Source organism: Nicotiana tabacum, chromosome 13 (genome assembly GCF_000715075.1).
Source record: "Nicotiana tabacum cultivar K326 chromosome 13, ASM71507v2, whole genome shotgun sequence".
In the NCBI taxonomy this organism is placed as follows: Eukaryota; Viridiplantae; Streptophyta; class Magnoliopsida; order Solanales; family Solanaceae; genus Nicotiana; species Nicotiana tabacum.
In genome coordinates this window covers 114,067,024-114,083,735 of record NC_134092.1, presented here as the reverse complement: position 1 = coordinate 114,083,735, position 16,712 = coordinate 114,067,024, and the positions used below count along the sequence as shown (strand labels likewise).

At 38.0% G+C, this 16,712-nt stretch overlaps 2 protein-coding genes across 5 annotated transcripts; one reads left to right on the top strand and one right to left on the bottom strand.

Moving 5' to 3' along the window:
- The first annotated feature begins 1,621 nt into the window (after positions 1-1,621).
- Positions 1,622-7,298, top strand: LOC107788326 (PHD finger-containing protein 1-like). Of its 4 annotated transcripts, none has more exons than XM_016610004.2 (6): positions 1,622-1,768; positions 4,091-4,176; positions 5,189-5,911; positions 6,195-6,413; positions 6,494-6,618; positions 6,716-7,298. In XM_016610004.2, the coding sequence occupies exons 1-6, from the start codon at positions 1,715-1,717 to the stop codon at positions 7,105-7,107; spliced, it is 1,599 nt and encodes a 532-aa protein (XP_016465490.1). In that variant the 5' UTR covers positions 1,622-1,714; the 3' UTR covers positions 7,108-7,298. The 4 variants fall into 4 exon arrangements, with proteins under 4 accessions (XP_016465490.1, XP_075084438.1, XP_075084440.1 ...); XM_075228337.1 differs by having other exon boundaries at positions 1,640-1,768; positions 5,155-5,911; XM_075228338.1 differs by lacking the exon at positions 1,622-1,768 and adding an exon at positions 1,820-2,049 and having other exon boundaries at positions 5,155-5,911.
- Positions 7,299-11,898: 4,600 nt separating this feature from the next.
- LOC107788325 (putative Histone-lysine N-methyltransferase ATXR5) lies at positions 11,899-16,189 on the bottom strand. The gene is made up of 6 exons (XM_016610003.2): positions 15,556-16,189; positions 15,298-15,378; positions 13,069-13,295; positions 12,864-12,964; positions 12,560-12,772; positions 11,899-12,371 (listed from the first exon to the last, which is right to left on the bottom strand). The coding sequence occupies exons 1-6, from the start codon at positions 15,962-15,964 to the stop codon at positions 12,212-12,214; spliced, it is 1,191 nt and encodes a 396-aa protein (XP_016465489.1). The 5' UTR covers positions 15,965-16,189; the 3' UTR covers positions 11,899-12,211.
- Between the last annotated feature and the right edge of the window lie 523 nt (positions 16,190-16,712).

The window sequence follows — 16,712 nt, the reverse complement described above, 5'->3', positions numbered from 1 at the left end:
ACCGCCCTGCTTAGGCGCGTTTTATCAGGAAAAAGTATGACCTTTGCCAGCACCGTTGGTATAGACTCATCCCACATTGCTGTCCAAATTTTGTCAGTATCCCTTGTGAGGGCATCCATATCCGGCATACTTGGCAAATGATCAAGGTAGGGAATCTCCCTTGAATGAAACGGCACGTGAGACTCGTACACTCTTGGTCTAACGGGGGTGGAGCATGTTCCCTCGTCAAATAAGGTCCAGCATTCTCTTCCTCCTCATCATCACCCTCATCAGGGTAGGGTGTGTCATCTCCAGACTCATCAGCATTGTTGTCATAATCACTATTCTCTTCCTAACTCTGTGCATCTGCCAGATCCCGATTAAATATGTCGTATTCGGGCAATTGAGTCAGGATATGAGGTTCAACTTGCTCGTTTTCACTGTACAAACAACAAAATAATGAGCTACTCAAATTGTCAAACACTTTACATATAGCTATATCACTTCACTTACAAGTCGTAATGTGTTGACATCCCATGATGGACATTATCCTGTAGGTGATGACTCCCGGATGGACCACCATGATCTAACACACCAGAACTACGCATATTCCAACTGGGCGTGGGTTCATAACTTATAAAATTCATATCTGGACGGTACCCCCTATGGAATATATGAGTGTTAATACAAATTCAATACAACAAAAATAAACATCGTAACATAAAGAAAAATTGAAGTTTACCACTCGTCTTGTGGATTATGTAAAGTTGGAGAGAAATTATTTCCTCGCTCCTCATTCGCCCGTGGAGATAAGTTTAAATCAGGCCAAACTCTTTCAGCCGGAACCTATTCGGCAAAAACTGCTCCAGAATAACCACCCGATGACTGAAGTTTATCCCTGCTTTGCGCAACCTCATTATTGCGAACGTGTTCAACTTTCACGTACATTTCCAACATTTTTATCAAAAGAAATTCCCGGTATTCATCCGGAGTCCTCAAAAAATCACTCAAAGTTTCATCATCCTCGATGTTAAACTCAGCGTAACAAGCAACTCCTTGTGGAGTGACAGAATACGGATATCTTTCGGTTACTTTAAGGTACACCGAACGTTTGCTCATACTCATTTTGTTACACAACAACGATACCAGTCTATCGTACTCCATTGTAAGTGGCAACTTAACATGACACTGTGGAGATAAACTATAGCTCACTGAGTTATTCGCCACCACAACCTCACCCCACAATATAATGAAACCCTTACTTTTCGCTCTTCAGACATTATGACAAATTGCTTGAGAATTTAACAAGAAGAAAAATTTAACAGGAGTAGAGAATATTTCTGAATGGATTTTTATAAAATCCTTAACGCCTTTAAATAAGGCAATGCCAAATCTGGGGGTCGAATTTTTTGAGGTATAACGCCCTTTTAAAGGGCGCTATACCCATTTGAGTTATTGTTATGTTAGTTAAGCGCAAAAAAATTATTGGTGGGCCCACAAAATATGTATAGCGCCGTTTATAAAGACGCTATATCTACCAGTCTAATCAACTTAATGTATAGCGTGGCATTATATATATTTTGGTTACAATATTTGTTATGTCTCATTTTGGTCATTTGAGTTTAAAAAGACCGCGTATAGATTCCCGACTCTACATATTCTTATATTGGCTCCACTCCACTTTCTCTCCATATTCCCTCTTTTTTCATTCATACTCTCCGCAAAGGAAGCTATAATGGATTCTTCCAAATGCGGGTCCGGGTCTGGGTCTGGGTCTGGTTCTGCTTCGGTAAAAACTCCTCTCTTTCTTTTCACCTTTTTTCATATGCCTACTGCTTTGATTCCTAAAGCTTTTTGAAGTTTTTGAGGAATCCCTTTTTTCCTATATGTGTTTGTTTAAACTATTTCACTGATAAATTACTTACATTATTTTCGACGAAGAAGGGTTTTGAAGATAAATGCATGCAACTGTGTTTCTTTTTTTTTTTTGGTTGAATATATTTTGATTTTGGGTTGTTGGGTGTTTGAGAGACAGTGGTGAATAGACTCTGTGTATGTGTGTGTGTGTTTGTAAGTTCTGCAGTCTCTACTTCTGTAGTTTCAGATTTCCCATTTGATTATAAACTTTGTGCACCTATTTTCGAAAGTAATGTGCTCCTCATATGCTTTTTTTTTTCATCTCCACTTTGCAAAGCATGAAAGTGGAATGTTGGAATTAAGGAGTGAAATGGAAAATAATGGAGGATTGTTTCTTTTCTAATTTAAGGGAGAATTTGGGGGAAGGGGCGGAGTCGGATTTAAGATTTAAGCTTTGTGGGTTCAACATTTAATGTTCTTTAACATTGAATCTATTATATTTTTAAAATTAAGGTTCATATCTCTTAGGGATAATTTCAAAGATCTCCCTCCAGGTTTTGCCTCATCAACTTCCCTTGTGATTTGCTATATTACCCTTACCTCCCTTATTTTGATTTTTGTAACAATTATATTAATTTATTTTCATTAACAGTAAAAAAAAAAAATCATCTGACTGATTTGCCTTTCTTCCTAACATTTTGCTCTTTTGAATTTATTTTAATGAACATCTTCTTCAACAACAGAGCTTTCACATAATCTTTGAGATGACTTTCACCACTTCTGTATGGTCACTGCTTTTCATATTCGAATTATTAAATTAAAATGAAAGATATAAAAACATTCTGATAGAAGGAACAATAGTTAGATGTCTTTAATACCAAATAGTAGAAATTTCAATTGCCAAACATCACCAGATAGTAGAGTTTCAGTTATCAAACATGAGAAGGAAAAAAAGAAAGTAGTAACTAAAATAAGGAAAAAGAAAAACTTTAACTTTTCAAACATTCGTGACCTCGTAGAGGAACATAAACGACGAGATTGTGCACACATCATCGGTGAGTGTCTTCATATGAAGATTAATTGCTTTTACATAGAAGATGATGAGAAGACCTATAAAAAAGCTGAAGTGCACTAACACAGTCACGCCTAGCGTAACTTTTTCTGTTCTAAAGGAATTAATTGAAGAAGATATTCATTGAAATAAATTAATCAAAAGAGCAAATGTTAGGAAGAAAGGCAAATCAGTCAGAGCCTATTTTTTCCTATTTATGAAAATAGATCAAAAATAATTGTTACAAAAGATCAAAATAAGACAGGTAAACGTAATATCGCAAACCACAAGGGAGATTAGTGTGATGAGGCAAAACCTCTGAAATTAACCCTATCTCTTATTTGTTGCAATTTTAGTGATCTTTTACGCATAAATTATGCACCGCGTCAAAAGTACGGGGTTCAGACGAACTCGGTACCAAAAGACTACATCCGCATCTGGGCAGGGCAGGGAAGGGGAGGATCTTTCATTACATTTATAGTGAGAGTTTTGCTTAATGCTAAGTCTCGTGTCAAAGAAGAATTAGTTTCTTTGTTGATTGTGTAAAGTGGCCTGAATTTTGGTCGGGCCAAACAAAATAAGGCTATAAGGAAAAGCTTATGCTTTGTCTCAAGGATTACTCACCACCATTTTCCTTTTTATTTTTATTTTGTGCTAATTGATTGATTTTTTGAAAGGGGCTAAAATGATCATAAATAGAGGATCTCATTTTCATTTTGGCATATTGGATTCTAAAACAGAGAGTTTCTGTGAGAAAATATTAGGGGAGTACAAACACTTATGGATTCTTTCTCAGTGTATCTATATTTGGGGTTGATTAGAGTTTTTTTTAAAACTAATTTTATGCTCTATTTCTATACAACAACAACAATAAGTATGTCTCAATCCCAAACAAAGTTAGGTTATGCTCTTTTTCTATAATTTATGATATAATAGTATTGCTCCCCTTTGCCTGTCGAGGTAGGCTTATTGGTCGAATCTTGTAAATTCATGTGATAACCTTTGGCATATTCCTAAGACTTCAATTTTGCCATTTTGTTTTGTGCAAGATTTAGGAGCTTCAAGTTTCTTACATTAGAATTGTTTGAGGTCAATAAGATAAATTCACCAATGTGGTTATCGAAAAAGAATTATCTTCATCAGCACTTGTTCATCGATTTTACAACCTTACTGCTCACTTGCATTTTCTTTTTTTTTTCTTAGAGAACTGTTTGTCTAACATGTGGGGATGAAGGAGATGCCAAGCTTCTTATTTACTGCTTCAAGTGTCACGATTCTGCTGTACCTCAGTATGTTTCATCAGTAAATTAGTATTCAATATTCTTTATATTTCTGGTGGATATAAGCGATTGAAATAGGTTAATATCAGATATCATAGTTTTTCTTGGGCAGTTTACTCATCAGCATTCTTGCCTAGTTTTGTGACTGCAAATGTTTGTTTCATGTTTTTTTAAAAAATTATTTTCCATCTCATTTGAGTGGCTTATTCTATGTTTCTACCTACCAAATTCCACTTGTAGCTCGTAGCTTCAAAGCAGAACCCCATTCTCTCTCTGAACAGATTTCCAGTGATATATGAGCAATTGAAACAGGTTCATTTATGATATTATAGTTTTTCCTGGCCTACTTACATCATCAGCCCAATTGTTGCCTGGTTTTGTCGCTGCAAATGTTTGTTTCTTGTTATTACGTTATTATTTTCCTTTCATTTGAGTAGTTTATTTTGTTTTTGTACCTACCAAATTCTACTAGTAGAAAATCACAGCTTACAAGATTTTGAATGTTGTTGGAAACAAAACGTCTTTCATATCTTTACAATTATTCGTAACTAAATCAGAGTCAAAATGCCTGATGCAACAGAATCACTGTATGAGTGAACAATGCCAGTTGTAGAGTTTATGGATTTCCTTTTTTTTTAGCCCTTTGTATACTATAGAATATAACTCGTAGTGTAACATCAATTAAGAACTGATTAAAGGTCTTCGTCCTCTCTTCTAAAGAGGTAATCCTTAGCTCCACGTTCCTATGATCATACTTTTTCTTTTCTCCTTTCTCAGATTCTAGCAAAAATTCCGATGAATGTTTTTGGTCTGAATATTTCCCTTCTGTTATTGCATGTGTATCTAAATGCCCACTATTGGCTTCAATATCACGAATGTGTTTGGTCTGTATATTTGTCGTGCTGATATTGCAATGTGCATCTAAATGTGCCTATATTTGCTTCAATATTACACCACAGGCTCTGAAAAAGATTATTATCTCTGCAGGAGCATTTCATTTCGTTGTTCTTTACTTTTGCAGCTATTGTCTAGAAAAATTCTCCGTTGATGATGACAGTATCGATTGGATATGTTGCGATTGTGCTCTCACAGTTGCTAAGGTTGAAGGGTTGAGAAAGAGTGAACGGATAACTGTGCAAAAGATTCGTGCTATTGATGTTCGAATGGAATGGGGAAGAAAGCTTAACAGTTGTAAACTAAAAGCTAAAAGAATAGATAAGGCTAAACATGATGCAATTGGAGCAGTCCAATCAGCTACAACCCTTAGTCCTTTTCACGGTTTGCAAAAGGAGAGGCCTTCATTTCATGAAACTAAAGAAAACAAAGACATTGGAGAACGATGTGGAGATGTATGCTATTCTGAACAGCAAATTGAATCAGTAAAAGCAGGGAACACTCCACTAGTAGGAAAGCGCCAGGAGGCTTATTGTTTAACATTGAACAAAGAGGAAGATGGAATGGTGCAAAGATCTCAATTAAGAGGTGACTCTTCTCTGCGAGATCCAAAGAGTGCTCAATCGCCTATTGAAATTGGAAAACAGCAAGATATCAGAAAGCGAAGGAGGAGGTTTGTAGTTCTTGATGATGACAGTGATTCTGAGGGAGAAGGTGGGGCAGTTGGTGGATATTTTTCTTCTTCAATCTCTGATGAGCATTATTTTCCACTCGACAATTCATATAATGGACCTCAATTAGAATCTGCGAATTATTTGCCTGCGCAGCCAGTTATTGAGCCCATTTGGAGGTAACACTTTAACTTCCACCGCTTTAGAACTCATTCTTCACTTTAGATTTGCCTCCCTATGAAAGGCTTTTTCAGCAATTGCCACAAGCACTTAGATCTTTATTTCCTTTTCTAGGCGATTAGTTCTCTCTGCTATTGCCTCTCCACCCCTCTTCCCCCAACTTCTTGGTGCAACCTTTATCTGTTGTTTTTAAAAGAAGAAAACAAAATATTAGTAGGATTCTTTTTTGAATTCAAAAGACAAAAAAGAATTATTTATTCACTGTCTTTATGTTAACTGTAGGGGATGTTTTCTCTTCAATAGAGAAAGGGAAGCCAGTATAAATATCTTAGCTCATATATCAGACAAAGCCTGTGAAAATGCAGCTAAAGCAGCAAAGGGGCTTCCAATGAATCTTGATGTAAAAATTCTGGCCAAGAGTGATGTATGGCCGAAGAGTTTCCTGAGGTCGCCACCAACAGACAACAGTATTGCTCTGTATCTCTTCCCCGAGCTTGAAAGGTAACTTCTTATTGTAATTCACTCATTGAACATTATGATCTGGATGTTCTGGAACTTTGTCTGATAATACTGTTTTAAAGGGATGAAAATTGTTATGATGCTCTGTTGGAAGAGGCAATTGAAAATGATCTCGCAATGAGCGCCACGATTGATGACTTGGAGATGTTGATATTTTCATCTCGTGAATTGCCACAGAAAGACTGGAGTAAGTGATGAATTTCTACCTTCCAAGTCTTTATTTGCTTCCCACTGAACCAAGATATGAGTAGTATTCAAACACTTAATAAAGCTTCAACTTGCAGGGATTCGTAGAAAATACTATTTGTGGGGCGTGTTTAGAGCCAAGAAGCGTTCACGTCCAAATATACCGACACTGACTGCTAACTTCATTGCACAAAGTAGCAGCACCCAGAATGCAGCCCAGAGTTTGATGAGTCCGTTGAGCGTATTGGAAGGTGTGAATAGTCGGGAGGACTTGGCAAGTCCCTTGAGCTCCTGTTCTAACAGTATTTCTACAAAAGATTCTCCTGATATGTTGAACGCAAAGAAGCAAGATGTTGAACAGCAGCATGACAAATGCAGAATACAAACAGCATGTGATATTTATGTCTCTACACAAGGTGAAAAGTTGTCTCTCATTTGCAACAAAGGGGTAATGTTCATAACTGTACAGCCCTCTTTTGGGTACAAATAGTCTTGTAAACTTCCAAAGTACTGAAGAATTTCCTTATCAACATCATAATAGCCTGAAGTGCACCTTTCTTAGCGTTGAATTTCAAAGTTTACTAGGAAAGCGGCGTTTTGAAATAGAAAGTAAAATGATGTATTATAACTGAATTATTCATGACACGCCTATTAGATAATCAAAAATCTGGAATTTAACAATAGTGACTTCTCAATTCATTAATCTTCCCAAAATCTATGGATTATTATGCTGTAGATAATTCATTGCCTACTTCATTAATCTCAAACGAGAGAGCAGTAGAAGATAATCCGCTTGAAATTCGATAACGTTTAGATTTTAAAGGATTAACTCTTACGAGACGGATAGAACCTCGTCTTTTTACACAATTCATAAAATGAATAGTCCGTTCATGTCTCGATTTCGAACTTTGAGAATGGAACAGTTCCTAGAGGGAAACTGAATTAATTAGTTGGGGCAATGAGTTTGATATACCAAATGCTTAAACAAAAAAAGGTATTATGGGCAATTTACAGCTATGTATTATAGAAACTCTCTAGCATGTAACAATACTACTTAATATATAGTATACTTTCTCACTGCAATCTTGAAACTGCTGAATGTAATAATCAGTAGTCCAAAATAGAAGGACTAGGAATATAATACAGGGGTTAGTCAAAGCATGTACGTAAAACAATAACAAATTTAACACTACAGTGACATTTTCTGTTTCCTTCTTTGGCCGTAATTGGGAAGAAAAGAACCGCACAAGCACAAGTGAGCAATAACATGGAAGATGACAGAAAACAAGAAAACAGCATAATGGGAAGAACATATGCATTGGCACAACTGTGGCACTTATGTATTGCTAGTTGCTACAGAGTAATGATTTAGATGATATGCAAACAAAGTGTCACTTTGAATATTAATAAGAAAAAGAAGCTACATATAAGATGTAGAGATAGCGTGATGCTTTTGAGAAAAACCCTGCGGGGTTGCCCAAAGCCGACGCCCGACAGTATTTAGTGTCTTTGGACTGCCATAACCTTACAAACTGGTATGAAACTAGATGGGTATGCAGATGGCGGAGAGTAGCTCTCATTTTGCAGTCTAGTGATTGGTCAGAATTTTGTGGCCAATTGCACAAAAATATGGTACCCATAAGAATTTTGTGACGATCACCATAACTTGCAAAATTATGGCAACCGTCAGATGTCTGACGAATAAGACTTGCCCAAGAATTTCTGACCAACATACTTCAAAATTCTGACCGGAGACTATTTTTCCAAGATTTTTTTCAAAATTTTAAAAAGTGACACCAAATGATCCTATCTGTGTCATTCTCCCCAAGAAGAACTCTATGGGCTTTAATTAACAATAAATACTCGGATTGTGTGACTGGCACACATTGAATCTCCAAATAAGCCCATGAATCTTGGTGATCAGTCATGTGGTACTTAGTTCGAGGAGAAAATTATTAGGTGTGTGAAAAAATCCTACAACAGAAATTGATAATTATACAACAACAACAACAACAACCCAGTATAATTCCACTAGTGGGGTCAGGGGAGGATAGTTTATACGCTGACCTTACCCCTACCCTGGGGTAGAGAGGCTGTTTTCGATAGACCCTCGGCTCCCTCCCTCCAAGAACTCCCCACCTTGCTCTTGGGGTGACTCAAACTCACAACCTCTTGGTTGGAAGTGGAGGGTGCTTACCACTAGAACAACCCACTCTTGTCTAAGTAGTAGAAATACCCCTCAAGATATTAGGCCTTTTTGGAGAAATTGTGCATGCTTGACCCAAAGCAAATAGTATCATACTATGCTAAGAGTGTCCTTGCATTGGCTTAGCCCAACGATCACGACTTAACCGTTAAAAAGATGAGAGTAACAGTAAAGATGTCGAGTAAAATTTTGCCAGTGGGAATAAATGTTACAGAAAAATTTAAGGTAACAGAACAAACATCTCCTATCTAAATTATTGTGGAGGTTCAGTGCAGGACAAAGTGAAGAAGTATGGTAGAAGAAAATTAACGCCAAGTATGGCATGTAGAGGGAATGGTACATACTAAGAATTTGTGTAATGAATTCTACAATTTGGTGAAGCTCAAGACACTGGTTGGAAGTGCTCCTCTTAAAGACACTTCAACTGAACATTATGGTCTTGCAATTCGTAAAAAAGCCACCACTGCAGAGAGTAAAATCGGAAATGCTTGGGACACATGTTTTAGTAGAAGTTTACGTGACTATGAATTGTGAATAGTAGCAGTGGCGGAGCCAGAAGTTCATACAATGCAAGGAGATTCAAAAAAGTAAAAGAATGTCACACCTAGTATTTGAACTAGCGATCTAAAGTAATTTTTGAATCCCTATGCCATTACACTATAAACTTTTCTATGTCAAGGGAATTCAACAGTTTATATATAACAAAAAGGTATTTTATTTTCGCCCTATTTGCACAGTAAAATTTTCCAAAAGGGATTCAATTTAACAGCCTTGGCTCCACCTACCTAGACTCCTGAATAATTTTTGTTAGAAAGCTAGAAGGCCTTCTAATGCAGAGAGGACGACCTCTGCTGTGATGTGACTGACCTCCAGACGAGGCACTGCTAAAACCACCTGAACCACGGGGCCTCTTGGCCTCCCGCTCGAGCCTGCGGAAAATGGTTTATGTGGAGAGCTAGAAGGTTTTCCAATGCAGAGAGTAGAAATGGAAATGCTTGGGACATATGTTTAGAAGTTTACATGACTAGGAATTGAGAAGGGTAGTTCAATTTTATGGAAAGATACAAGAGACTCACTTGAACATCGTGGTCTTGCAATTTGTAAGGCCACCAATGCAGAGAGTAGAAATGGAAAATCCTTTGAGCATCTGTTTAGAAGAAATCAGAATCTGATTCTCTTATGGAAGCAGATAAAGTAGACAGATTCTCATTAAAGTTATATTACAACATCCTAATCAGCACATGCACAATAGAACTGATTTGGACCGGGAAATTAATAACAACAACAACAATGACAAACCCAGTGGAATCCCATACGCGGGTCCGGGGAAGGTAAAGTGAACGCATGCCTTATTCCTACATTATGACGGTAGAGAGGCTGTTTCTGAAAGACCACCGGCTCAAAAAAAATGAATAAAGCAATAAACAAACAGTAGCAACAACAAGGTAATAAGACACAGAAACAAATGGTGCAACGTGCAATAACAAATATCTAAGAATACGACGCTATCAGAAATGAGCCAATCCGGTTGGAAATAATGACACATCGTGTAATAGCAAGGGGCTATGAATAGGGATATACAAGACTAGTACTAATACTACTAGAAAGACCAGACGAAACTCTAGACTGCCTATCAACACACAACCCTAATCCTTGACCTCCCCACCTTCCTATCGAGGGTCGTGTTCTTGGTTAGCGGAAGTATAGCCATGTCCATCATAATCACCTCACCCCAGTATTTCTTAAGCCTTTCTCTACCGCTCCTCTGACATGCCATGGTCAACCTCCCACACCTCCTAACCGGGGCATCAGGGTCTCTCCTCTTCACATATCCGAATTTCCTCAGTCTCGATTCCCGTAACTTATCATCTATAGGAGTCACGCTCACCTTGTCCCGAATATAATCATTCCTAATCTTATCTCTCCTGGTATGCCCACACATCCATCTCAACATCCTTATTTCCGCTACTTTCAACTTCTGGACATGCGATTTCTTGACTGGCCAACACTCGACTCCATACAACATGGCCAGTCTAACTACCGCTTTATAGAACTTGCCCTTAAATCTAGGTGATACATTCTTGTCACATTAAATACCAGAAGCGAGCCTCCATTTCTTCCATCCCGCTCCAATACGATGTGCGACATCCTCGTCAATCTCCCCATTACCCTGTATCACAGACCCAAGATATTTGAAACTCTCTCTCTTGGGGATGACTTGTGTATCAAGCTTCACTAAACTTCTGCTTCATGTGCCCCAACTCTAAACTTACACTCCAAGTATTCTGTCTTCGTCCTGCTCAACTTGAAACCTTTAGATTCCAGGGTTTGTCTCCACACCTCTAGCCTAGCATTAACCCCACAACGCGTCTCGTCAATCAACATTATGTCATTGCAAATAATATACACCATGACACCTCTCCTTAAATGTGTCGCGTCAACACATCCATTGTCAGGACAAATAAAAATGGGCTAAGAGTTGATCCTTGATGCAACCCCATCACCACTGGGAAATAGTCCGAGTCTCCTCCCACAGTCCTCACCCGAGTCCCAGCTCCAGGGTACATGGACCGGGAAATTAATCCAGAGAGGTAAAGCACCAGTAAAGGTGACCTGCTTTACTTGGATAACCACATGTGAAGCATGATAAGGGACTTCAATACATGCATTAGATGTTACATGTGTAGTAGCTGCGATGAGAACTTAAGATATCAGTTTCTACATTGTCATTCAGTTGTCCATTATAGCATCTGGTCTTGAACATTTTTGGTGTGCAACAATGATGCCTAAGAATGTTAATGGCATCCTAGAAAGTTTGACAGAGACAGGATAAGGAAATTGCAGGTGCTTTGACATCGATGGACTTTGCTGATCTACGATTCTCATAAGGAAATCTAATCCTGAGTAACTTGTCAATATTCACCTGGTGCTGCTTTTGTAAATAATCCAATTTTAATAGGAAAAACATCTGCGGCTGTAGAATCAGCAGCATTCAAAAGGTAACCATCTAAAGATGCCTTTACATTAAACAAAAATGGTCAAGAATGGACAATAAAAGAAAGAAGCACCTCTAAAACTCTGTAAAACTGAGCCATTTTTGTGCTTAAAATAAATTTATGAGATTAAGGTCTACAAATGTCAATGTATAACTGAAAGTCACAATGTCACCTAGCAACTTAAATCTCCAAAACTGTCCGGACTCTGACCGGAATTTTCTCCTCTGTGGTGTATCTATCTGCATCTAAATGGCCACCATTCAGCTCTACACCTTGAAAATCAAGAAGAGGAAAAAGGGAAAAAAGGCTTTAACTTGAACTAGTTGTATAGGTATTGAGAAGAAAGAATCCCCTGATCCTAGGCTCACTAGGAAAGCTACATAAGGTAACATTTAAACAAAATGATGTGTTGGATATTCATGCTCATATCCATTATAATCATAGTACAGCCGCTCTCCCTTAGCTATATCACGAACCGCAACCAAAAGAACGCGGCATTCACCATTTACATTGTATCTCACGCATTTCAGGTTCTGCTTCTTCTTACCCTCCCTGCAAAAATTGGAATAGTCTCAAGAACAGTAGGCTGGTTATTTCAATTCTTATAAGATTTATCGACATGATATGGTGGTTCAGCATATCACAGAAAGAAAAGACTTCAGAAAGCCAAGACATATGGAGGAGAAACGATGGAGACAATGATTGAGCTTAAGGAGGTTAGGTTGAGGCTACTGGCTTACGGTGTATGGTTATTTATGCCATTAATGAACCGAGTAATGTTTCCACGCTTATCAGGGCAGATAACGAGACTTCTTGATGGGTCTCTAGCTAAAAGAAGGGTCATCATGCTATCACAATCGTCCTCCTGCCGATTCCTGATATAATCCACTTCGCCAGTGTATTCTGCTATTATTGTCAGGTCCTTTATAGGCCCATCAGCTTCTACAGTATAGCTGCATTAATAAGACAACCTTTACATTCTATGTGCAAATAGAAAACAAACAGAGAATAAATGCACGAATAAACTAAGTTAACTAGGCGTACCCTTCACGAGAATCAAAAACTACCATGAGAGGAGGCCATTCGCCTCTTTTGCACATAGTTCTGCACTGCTCCAGGGTTTCAGTATCTTCTTTTGAGAGAACCTGATACAAGAGGAAAACATTGCATGCTGAAGTATGATCTAACACATTTATAACATTCAAAAAGTTATAGAATAGACCGACCGACTATAGGACTGAGAGCAAACCTGCATTCCACCACTTTCAAACTTAGCACAGTTAGCAGATCTAGGAGCCATATCAGGCATGTAAGTAAGCTCATCGCTGAATTCCATATTGAGAGCCGTCAGTGCAGAAGCAAGAGATGTCATTTGAACTCGCCTCCGGGGAGGATCTTCTGTTGGAGTAAATGGCAATAGCCTTCTGCGTCTCTTGTGGAAAACTAGTGAGCAGCGCTTCCGACGTTTTCTGCTATCTGTTGACAATGTAAACAGGGAAGGATGGAAAATAAGAAACTAACAATAACTTCTGAATGTATAAGGAAACAATTTCGCTGGCTTGCAATGGATTACAAGGATCTCTTAGCAAAGTATATATACGGACACCTCTGATATTAGAAAACAAATCTGCTTGCAATGAAGTGTAAAATCTCTTCAATACAAGTCATCAATTTACATTCTCCGAAACAGAATGACGAAAAAATGAGCATTATAGCATGAGATCAGGAAAAGAAGAAAAACACAAGGAAGTACAAGTGTAACTCATCTTAGTTTCAAATGTAATATTTGTACATAGATCTTCCTAGACAAGGGACATAAGAACATCTTTGACATTATTTGCTAAAAATGGTCTAGGATTTATAGCAATCTTAATAAAAATGGTCTAGTATAGGATATATATCTAATTGAATAACACTACTTACCGAAGGGGAGCCTTGGCACAATGGTGAAATTTGCCGCCATGTGACCAAGAGGTCACAGTTCAAGCTGCGGGAATAGCATCTTAAAAAAATACAAGGTAAGACTGCGTACATAAGACCCATTGTGGTTAGGCCTTTACCTGGATCCCGTGCACAGCGGAAGCTTAACGCACCGGGCTGCCCCTTATTTCGGATAACATTACTTAGCAATAAGTCAACTAAGGAGAAACATGAAGTGCAGCACTGACAAATGGCTCTTTACTGAATTGAAGCATCAGTGAATTGACAAGCATATGTTCATATGTTAACAAGCAATTTCTGAGGTAACCACTGCTTAAGTGCTATCACACTATATTATTAACTGAAATATGCAAATCATACATTTGTCAATAAGGATAGGTTCCTTAATGAATTTGGTAAGTAGTTGCATGAGTGCTTCCCGCAAGCATAATACTTACCTCACACATGAGTGGTTTGATAAAAGCATATATCAATCAACAGCCAACTAAGCCTCAATCCAAACTAGTAGCCGGATGCGGAGAAAACAGAATGCTCTACAGACAAGCATATACCATATTTGTCTGATCAGTGCAGAAAGTTGATAAAAAAACATGCTCATTGAGACAGGTTAAACGTCTTTCATACATGCACAAGTATAGCTATCACAATGGCAACAGTCACATTTTAGACATTAGAACATCTAAGAAAGTAATCTTTTGTCAATTATACCTTTTCTTTTTCTTGAAACTTTTGCTCTGAAAGCAGTTATGCTGTTGTAATGTGTTAGCTTCATGGGTTATTCAATTCAAAGGGACAAATTAAGAAAAGAACGGCAACTTATGGTTCCTTCAGAATAATTCAGAGATTACTCTTTTATTACTTCTTTTGCAAATCGCTTTAGATAATCAAATGACATCAGACAAAAGCTATACTGCAAAGACAGAAAGACAATTATTAACAAAAATTCATATGATCAAAATGATAAGTTTACTGTAAGATTTTGATTCCACCATCAAATTTTGGGATCATCAATGCTGACCTATAGAAACTCATCGATCCACCAACTTGAAACTAAAAATAGAAACAAAGGAGAATATTCGAAAAACTTTAATCGATATCAAAAGAGCAAGTGGGAAACAAACTCTATCAACCAAAACATAAATTAAATAAATCGGAAAAGATAGACAAACATTCATTACTATATAAAGGGATGATTTTGCACTCCCCTCTCTAGGTTTAAGAGGGCAAGATTCATGTTCTCCTCCAAACCCTCCTTCATGAGTAGGCCTTTCTTAGTAGCAAAATAATCGCAGCTCACGTTTAAGTTTGGAGGGTTTAGTTTCCTAAACTAGCTGGATCGGCTATATGAATCCTCTGTCTCCATACTCTAAACACAAACTTAGTATTACAAAAATACATCAACGTCAACCAATCGGCTATAAACAAAACTTAGTATAACAATAGTACATAGACATCAAAAATACCAAAATGTTCGATCATGATCTCCAGCGTGTTTACATAACCTATCCCGATATAAAAATTACAACTTTTCATTTACCTTGAGCAGATGTACATTTTACCATCACTTGACTGCCTTTCTGAATCCCAAAGAAATCAACTATCTTCTTTTGTGAAAAACCTAAAAACCCACAAAAACAAAAATTAACAAATAGTCCATTTTATCACTTGCTTGATCACACAGTTTCACTTATACATGATACATCAAAAATACAATCATGCATACAAACACATTTTTATTTGTTTCATTTTTAAAAAAGTCATCTTTTTACTTTTGTTTTTGTTTTTCAGTTCGTACTTTTGATTATGCGATTTTGATCACCAGAGCAATAAGGACAATGCCAGGGTCCAATTGGAACGCGAACTACAATAGGCCGAAGGCATAACATATGAAACCCTTTGTTACATTTATCACACAGTAACAGCTCCTCCGGCCTTTCCCCTGAGCCACATTGCTCGCACAAATCATCCTCGCCGTCGTTGCCGTCGTCTTCGCTGTCGTCGTCCGGCGGCAACTGCACGCGCTTCGCCACTCTCATGATCTCTTCCATCGACCTGAATTTCTTCGGCGGCGGCGATACCGATAACCTCGGCCGCGGACGCCGTCGCCGGCGGTAGCTCTCCGATGAGTCAGCTGAAGGACGGAGTTTCCTTTGAGCTACCGGCCTGGATAACGCCCTCGGCGATGCCGAGCTCGGTGGAGCCATTGATAATTAGCGGCGAAATGAGGACACTGTTGGATAAAGATTATTTCTTAGAGGGTGAATTGGGAATGAGAAACGATAAAGTCGTTAATTTTCAATTTCGAATTTCATTTTTTCTGTTTAATTTAGCACACTGTGAGGCCTTTTTTGTTTTCTTTTTATCTTTTGTTGCAGAGAGTGTTGTATAGAAAAGGAGAAGCGAAAATGGAAAAGAAGGAAAGAGACGATACCCACGCACCCACGCAAACCACCAAACCAGAACACACCCCCCCCCCCCCCCCCCAGGGTAGGAGAAGGGTTGCGGGAAATTAGGTGTGACACTGAATGACGTGGCGGAAGGTGATTGATAAGGGCTAATGTGCACCGTCTCAGCGCACGGAATTTAATGTGCGCATTGTGCCGTGTTTCTAGTTTAAAACACTATTTAGCCGTTAAATGGGGCTTTGCTTTAGGCATTAAAGGAAACAACCGGGTAAAAGTGACAGCTTTTGACATTATTTGGGGGCTGAATGTAATTTGAGTAACTTCTTGTGTGTTACTTGTGAAGTTCAGAGAAAATCGAACTGCAAAATGCAAATAGTACATCTAAAAATTCCAAGAGATTTTGGTCACATTTAAATTTTGTTATATTTTCTAATTTCTTTTTTCGTTCTTGATATAGCTTACATCTCATGAATTTAAGGTAGGAACACTAAAGATATTGATTTGATTTATCTTACTTATACGTTGTTAGATTATTCTAAATGTTAAC

What these genes read in the sequence shown, in the direction of transcription:
- LOC107788326 (XM_016610004.2), top strand. Translation starts at nt 1,715, where the DNA reads ATGGATTCTTCCAAATGCGGGTCCGGGTCTGGGTCTGGGTCTGGTTCT. An exon ending in CACGATTCTGCTGTACCTCA is followed by an intron (nt 4,177 to 5,188) that starts GTATGTTTCATC and finishes TTACTTTTGCAG; the next exon opens with CTATTGTCTAGAAAAATTCT. An exon ending in GTTATTGAGCCCATTTGGAG is followed by an intron (nt 5,912 to 6,194) that starts GTAACACTTTAA and finishes TGTTAACTGTAG; the next exon opens with GGGATGTTTTCTCTTCAATA.
- LOC107788325 (XM_016610003.2), bottom strand. Translation starts at nt 15,964, where the DNA reads ATGGCTCCACCGAGCTCGGCATCGCCGAGGGCGTTATCCAGGCCGGTA. An exon ending in AAAATGTACATCTGCTCAAG is followed by an intron (nt 13,296 to 15,297) that starts GTAAATGAAAAG and finishes CATTGTCAACAG; the next exon opens with ATAGCAGAAAACGTCGGAAG. An exon ending in GTTTTTGATTCTCGTGAAGG is followed by an intron (nt 12,773 to 12,863) that starts GTACGCCTAGTT and finishes TTATTAATGCAG; the next exon opens with CTATACTGTAGAAGCTGATG.